The sequence below is a fragment of the Pteronotus mesoamericanus genome, unplaced genomic scaffold (assembly GCF_021234165.1).
Source record: "Pteronotus mesoamericanus isolate MK-2021 breed Mesoamerican mustached bat unplaced genomic scaffold, CSHL_Meso_final contig_163, whole genome shotgun sequence".
Lineage (NCBI taxonomy): Eukaryota > Metazoa > Chordata > Mammalia > Chiroptera > Mormoopidae > Pteronotus > Pteronotus mesoamericanus.
This window is the reverse complement of record NW_026555064.1, coordinates 18,371,858-18,378,936: the sequence shown is the minus strand read 5'-3', so window position 1 is coordinate 18,378,936 and position 7,079 is coordinate 18,371,858. Positions and strand designations below refer to the sequence as shown.

At 56.1% G+C, this 7,079-nt stretch overlaps 1 protein-coding gene across 2 annotated transcripts; it reads left to right on the top strand.

Annotated features, from left to right (window-relative positions):
- The first annotated feature begins 320 nt into the window (after window positions 1-320).
- SPRY1 (sprouty RTK signaling antagonist 1) lies at window positions 321-6,721 on the top strand. 2 transcript variants are annotated; one of them, XM_054563399.1, is made up of 3 exons: window positions 321-566; window positions 1,231-1,969; window positions 4,483-6,721. In XM_054563399.1, the coding sequence occupies exon 3, from the start codon at window positions 4,538-4,540 to the stop codon at window positions 5,495-5,497; it is 960 nt and encodes a 319-aa protein (XP_054419374.1). In that variant the 5' UTR covers window positions 321-566; window positions 1,231-1,969; window positions 4,483-4,537; the 3' UTR covers window positions 5,498-6,721. The 2 variants fall into 2 exon arrangements, with proteins under 2 accessions (XP_054419374.1, XP_054419382.1); XM_054563407.1 differs by lacking the exons at window positions 321-566; window positions 1,231-1,969 and adding an exon at window positions 2,503-2,765.
- The last annotated feature ends 358 nt before the right edge of the window (window positions 6,722-7,079 follow it).

Below are 7,079 nucleotides of genomic sequence, written 5' to 3'. Positions count from 1 at the left end.
CTTTAAATAGGAACTGTAACACTGTTATCTTTTTTATATCAATATGCATTTTCTCTCTAGCTGATCAGAAGTGATGGCTTCACGTACAACTTTTAAAAATCTTTTATTCTTCAAAATTACTTTCTAACTCAGCTCTAAGGGTGGGGTCCATACCCTTTTAAGAGATCGGTAAGTGAAGTGCCTGAGTGTGAAGGTTTCCTTTACGGCCGCTGCGTTTGCAGCATCTCCAGAGGCGTCCTTGGAGAGGATGTTTATTACGCGAGTCTCCAGGGCAGCGTTTCCAAGTCGGTGCACGCACAACGCAGGAGGAAACGACTGTGGGGGAAATCCTGTTCCAGGTTTTCGGGCAGCCCATGTGATTGACACATGATATCACGGGAGGCGTGTCCCGGAGCGGAGGTGGAGGTGGAGGCCAGTTGCTGAAATTGTGCGGAGCTGGAGTGGGAGCGCTCTGCGAGGCAGGCGGCGGTGTGCAGAGGGAGAGCAGAGAGCGCCCTGCCCCGGAGAAGGCACAGCTACGGCCGCTGTAAATGTGCCTGAAAAGCAATTTCCAACCTTTGCGTTAGGTAAGAGCCGTTTCCTTCCTTTCCTTCCGTAGACGTTTTAGGAAAGATTAGGTGAGAAATGCTGGCTTTTACAAGGAACTGAGTGTTTCTTCGAACTCGTTTTAGATCTGGTTGCTGCAAGTCAAATTACCAGTAGCCTTCCCACTGCTAAAACCAGTGCTCTTAAAGCAAAATGCGATCGCTGGAGGAAAAAGAAAAAAAACAACAACCCACAGGGCCCCTTTGATTATTTTCCCACTTATCCGAGCAGTAACAAGTTTAAAGTCTGAAACGGTCGGCTGTGTGACAAACTGGATGGTTTGTGCGGAAGAGGGGCTGGCACTCGGCGTGTGGACCCAGTGCGTGTTTGTTTAGGCATTGTTGGCGAAGCAATTGTTTAAAACCTGAATTTCCCGTCCCTGCGTATTGATTTCCAATGCGCAGAGGCGTTGCTTGAACGCTGTTTGAACTCCTAGGCATTCCAAAGGGGCAAAGGCACTTCGGCAAAAAACGTGCAGGACTGCATGTTACTTTGGTTCGCTGCTGACACGCCGACTGCGCCGGCCTGTCAATCACAGCCAGCACCAACAGCCTGCACATGGCAGCGGGCGGCGGGCGGCCCGCCCCGCGTCCCGGCGCCTGGAAAGAGGGGGATTAATGTGTTTTTATCTCCAATCCCCTGCAGCAGGCACCGCGGCCGAGGAACCGGAGCGTCGGAGGACCGGGAGCGAGCGCTGGCCTGCGAGGCTGACCTGCCAGGACCCGAGCGCCCGGGACGCGGCGCCCCACTTGCGCAGAGCGAGGATCGGGACAGCGCCTGGACCTGCGCGGGGCCGGACGACGCCCCGCCTCCTCTCCCGAGAGCCCCCCAACCTCGCTCCCTTCACCGCCCCCCTTAAAGAGCGGGTAAAAGGCCCGCTCCCACCCCCGGGGAGCGGCGGCCTCGGCCTCGCGGGCGTGCGCTCCTGGGTCCCGCTGTAGACGCCGGTTCGAAACTCGTCCCGGGCCGCGGAGGCTCGGACGTCCGGGACGCAGATCTTCGCCCGTCGCCACCACTGCCTTTAGCGGGAGGAGCGATCGGCACCGAGAAGCCCTCTAGTCCGCGCGCGGCGCGCACAGTCCTCGCCGCCGCTCCCCAGCCGCTCCAGAGGGACTCAGAGCCCCCGAAGGGAGTGCGCTCCGGTTCTTGGACGGGCTGCCGGAGAAGAGCCCAGAGGTGGATGCTGCTGAGCCGCGCGGCCAAGGCGAGCTGTGAGCGGTCCGCGCCGGAGCCGTGAGCTCCGCGGCCGGAAGGGGGCCGCGGGGAGCGCTGCAGCCCGGCGGCGGTGCGGGCCATGCCCCCTCGCCCGCCCCGCCGCGCTTGATGCGGCGCCGGCCCGCCGCCCGCACCGGGACCTGGGCCCCCCGCCACCGCCGCGGCCTAGGTGAGTGTGGAGCGGGCGGGTGGCAGGTGCGGGCGGAGGACAGCGAGGCAGGGTCTCGGTTCCCAGTTTCCTGCAGAGGCGAGGCCGTGGCCCCGGCGTCCTTTTGGGGAACAGCTCCATTCGAAAGGTGGATTCGAGGAGGCTTTTGGGCTACTCCCTGGAGGGCCAGGAGCTTCTTTACTTGTGCCGGCGCTGGGCTTTTCTGTGGCGGGGTCTCTGCCACCGGACACCGGGCAGGGCCCGGAGCGCGCTTGGCGGGGGGGGGTGTGCACGCTCATGTGCGCGCGCTTGTGTACGCGCGCGCGCGCTGGGAGACCTACCCCAGGAGTCGCATCAACCCCGAGACAGAACCAGCCCGCCGCCCCGAGCCCCACGTTGTGCCAGTGCGGAGCGGCGGGGAGGGCACGGCCCCTTTAAAGGGCAGCCCGCCCTCCGAGTCATGGACACCTCCGCCTCCGCCCCCAGCCCGCTGGAGCGGGGGAGAGAACTTGTTTTCATTCATAACTTTTTCCTTTTCCTTCCTCTCCGTCAACTATTTATTCAGCGCTCTGGGCTCGGAGCGCAGAGGGCGCGCTCCCCTGCAGGCCCCGCGCTGTGGCAGCGCAGCGGTGCGGCCCCGGCCCCGCACCTTCGTCCCCGGCCCTGGGAGGCCGCTGCGCGCCCAGGTGCAATCGGGCGCTGCTTACCGTCCGTGCCGCGCGCCGGCCCGGGACCTGTGAGCCACTTCGGTGGGGACACAAACAGATTTTGGAGAATCCACGGCGATCCTTAGGATGTGAGGGGCTTGTCCGAGAAGGTATCGACTTGGACCGTGTTTTCTCGGGGCGAACCGTGTGCCCAGAGCGTGTGAGCGTGGTGTGGGGTGGCTCGGGGACGGTCCCTGCTGCCCAAGGGGCTTTGCTTCAGACCAGAAGCCAGAAGCGGCTCACTTTCTCTTTATCTGCTGATCGACCTTCCAGCCGGCAGGAACTTGGGGACCGCAGTCAGTGGAAAGGCAGCTTACAGCCGCGCCTGGGGTTTTCTTTATGCTCTTCAAACCCTCCTCCAGCGCGATTCCTTCCGAGGGGACTCTGCCTCAGTCCTTCCCCACACTCTGCTGCGGAAGCCCGGCCCTCGAGCGCTGCAGGGCTGAGCCCAGCGTTTTGGGACCAAGTGGGTCCCAGGTACAGAGCAGGGCGAATCAAGCAGAACCTTGCGAGCTCCGCGTGGGGAGAATGAGGGAGGGAAGGCCCAGAAGTTAGGATATAGGACAGCCTGAGGCCCTTCACTCCAGAGTTAGGTGATGGGGCTTCTTTCTGCTTTATTCCTTAAGCTGGTGTTTTCTGGCTCAAGGTGGCAGCGGAGAATGGGCATTTTTCTTTTCGTTCTTGAATGAGGTCGAATTTATAGCCTTTGGAAGGAATTTGTGTGTAAAATATTCTAGTTCACAACTGACTGAAAACAGGGACGTTTTTATGTTTGGTAGTTTGTCTTTTTAAGAATGCATTATAAATGAGAAATAACTTACTATTGGTAAGGAAACGCAGTTACTCATTTTTATCAGATTTTTTTTATCAGTGTGCATATTTTATTACAAGCAGCGCATTGATTCAGAGTTGGCAGTGCTTTTGAAAATCAGGCTCTGTCATGTAAATACAGGTCTTTAAATGAGAGGAAATACAGGTAATTAACATGGCCAGGATTTCCTCGGACTGCTTGAAAGGCCTGACACTTATTTATGCATGAAAAATTATCTTGTTATATGAGGGAGCCCTTACCTAATCTTTAAAAAAATTCTTTTCGTTATTTCAAATGTGGATACTCTTTCACCTGAGCAGAGCTGTAAATTGAGTTGTGTGTGCACGCGCGCACTTTTGTGGCTATAAACACCAGGAACTCCTGCGTTCGTCTATATTCATTTGCAGGTTGTACGTTAATAATGAGCTAACTTGAAAATTCTGGTTGCTCCAGAAAATGACTTCTCATTTTGAGACTCCGTTTTCGTTTGGAGTCTCCTTTTTAGTGGGTGAAGTATGTGCTGGCCGATTTCCTCATCATTAATCGGATGCTTGTAACAGCAAACAGATGACACAGACGCAGCAGCACCCAGGCCGGTTTTCAGTGGACACTTTCCCCTCTGGGGAACCGGTGGAACGACCCTGGGCGTCCTCCTCCCTGGCCGTGCCCCGTGTCCCCACACGGGCGAACTCCATTTTAACTGTTTGTTAGACCTGCTGGCGGGAAGGCACCGCGCCACCTGCACTCTGCGTTTTAGAAGTTGAGTGGCCTGATTTTTGTGGCGTGGGAGCTCTTGCCTGCGTCTCACATTCTTCTCCCATGATACGGCCCTCGGCCTCTCTCGGGCTGGCCTCCGGCCAGGACCCCAGCATCTCTGTCATCTGCTGGTGAAGGTGATCATTACCAGGTGCTCCAGGCAATTTGCGACTTGACAGGGGTTGTCTTCCTCTCCCCCAAATACTTCCTGTCATTTATTTTCTCTTTCTCTGTTTTTCTCATGTCTGATTCCCTTTTAGGGTTTCAGATGCTTGCCAGGTTCCCGCTGATTGCCAGCGTCCAAGGCCACCACACATGGATCCCCCAAACCAGCAGGGCAGTGGCAGCTCGTTGATTGTGACCCAGCAGCCCGCCCTGGCCAGCCGGCCGAGACTGGACTGCGACAGAGAGATTCCGCCTGCTGCTATTTTGTCCCTGGACCAGATCAAGGCCATCAGAGGCAGCAATGAATACACGGAAGGGCCGTCGGTGGTGAAAAGACCTGCTCCTCGAGCGGCTCCCAGACAAGAAAAGCAGGAGAGGACTCATGAAATCATACCAATCAATGTGAACAACAACTACGAGCAGAGGCCAGCAGGCCACGCGGGGCACACAGGCCTCTCCCATCTCGCCCGAGGCCCTGTTCTGAGCAGATCGACCAGCACTGGGAGCGCCGCCAGCTCTGGGAGCAACAGCAGCGCGTCTTCGGAGCAGGGCCTGCTGGGAAGGTCCCCACCAGCCAGACCTGTTCCTGCTCATCGCTCTGAAAGGGCAGTGCGGACCCAGCCCAAGCAGCTGCTTGTGGACGACCTGAAGGGCTCCTTGAAAGAGGACCTGGCCCAGCACAAGTTCATCTGCGAGCGGTGCGGGAAGTGCAAGTGCGGCGAGTGCACGGCTCCCCGGGCCCTGCCGTCCTGCCTGGCCTGTGACCGGCAGTGCCTCTGCTCCGCGGAGAGCATGGTGGAGTACGGCACCTGCATGTGCCTGGTCAAGGGCATCTTCTACCACTGCTCCAACGACGACGAGGGCGACTCCTACTCGGACAGCCCTTGCTCCTGCTCGCAGGCCCACTGTTGCCCCCGGTACCTGTGCATGGGGGCCCTGTCCCTGTTCCTGCCCTGCCTGCTCTGCTACCCGCCTGCCAAGGCGGGCCTGAAGCTGTGCAGGGGCTGCTACGACTGGGCCCGCCGCCCGGGGTGCAGGTGCAAGAACTCCAACACTGTCTACTGTAAGCCGGAGAGCTGCTCCTCCCGGGCGCGGGGCAAGCCCTCCTGATGCCGGAGGCGGCGGGCCTCCCGGGCACCCGACTTCCAGGGCGTGGCCGTTGGAGGAGATGCTGTTAGACACTAGCTTCCCTTTCTTCGCCCCGGTTGCGTTTCCTGCCTTCTCTGCCCCTGCTCCCGAGGCGCGGCTGGTGGGGGCCGCCCGCCCTCCTCGGACAGTCCGTGAGAGGGGACTAGGGGGTGGCACCGGGCTCCCCCCGGGATAGGAGTCTCTGCCGCGCCCTCCGGAGCCTGTCAGGAGTCCCTGGCTGGGTCTCATGGAGCCTTTTGGTTCTGCCAACGACTTGCCCCAGTCGTCCACACCCACGTCCCACACGTGCCCAGGCGTCAGAGATTGAGAGCTCTTTTTCATGGGGCTGCTCTGGGAGCAGGCAGATCGGCTTTTAAAGAAGTAGCCGTTTCATTGCTTAAATAAGCTATGTATTCAGTCTCTCCAGGTAGGGCTGTCTTCCTAGTGTTGGGCCCTTAAGTAGCACGGGGGCTATATTTTTGTTATAACATACAAATTTCCCTTTAACCACTGCCTTCTCGCCCCTCAGAGTTCCCGCCTCTTAGTTTCGGCATTATCTTCTACAGATGCCAGGTATTATTATTATTGTTGTTGTTGTTGTTGTTGTTACAGTTTTGTACGTCATGTTAGAGCCGCTCCACAATGTAAATCTTCACATTGGAGATATATTGTGTCTTGCTGATCCTTATTCTAGCTTTCATGTTTGTGAAGGACTCAGCTGCCTTCCTTCCACAGCGCACACTTTTCAATTCACCAAACTTCTCTTGTTGTTGCGGGCACCTGGGTTCCTGAAGTTCCTGTTTGTGGCGACCAGTCCGCAGGTGTCAGAGAAGCCGGCCGCCTGCAGCCGTCTGGCCCCTCCGCGGGCCCTGGGCCCTGGGCCCTGGTTAGCCAACAGCTGAGTGCGCCTAACCCCTTCTGTGTTTTCATGGCCTTAACCACAAATTGTGGTGCTTTTTGTATATTTTATGTATAAATCACAAAGTTGAATTCTGACTATTTTTAAGACAAAAGTCTGTTAAACTTTTTTATTGTAAAGAATATTTATTATGCGAATCTCTATTATTTTATGATATTTATTTCAAAAGACTGTTGAAATGTACTCATGTCTGAATATAACAAAATATCAATACATAACGGAAAATAAGGCGGCACGAAGAAAGTGCCTATGTCAACTGCAACGCAGAAATATATTAATTAATGACACTGCCTCTTGGTTTCTTCATTTGGTGGCCTGGACTGTTGGGGGGATCCTGGTCATTTCCTTTGGTTCTTTCTTCACACACACCCATTTACTTTCTTTCCGTTCACAGACCCAGCCTGGACGCAGGTGGGCTCGGACTTTGAACTGCTTGTTTCCTGGAAAATGCATGAAGCAAATTTGTGATCCTAATTCTGTTCCAACAAATTCCTGAGCGAATCACCATAAAGTGAAAATGTTTTGGGATCAGTATAAACAATCACTCCCACTGTGGCTGTTTTGTAAGCAAGAGGTTTTGTGTGTCATAGTTTCTTGGAATGGGACATATCTAGAAGTTTATAAAAATATTTATCTTAACTCGCT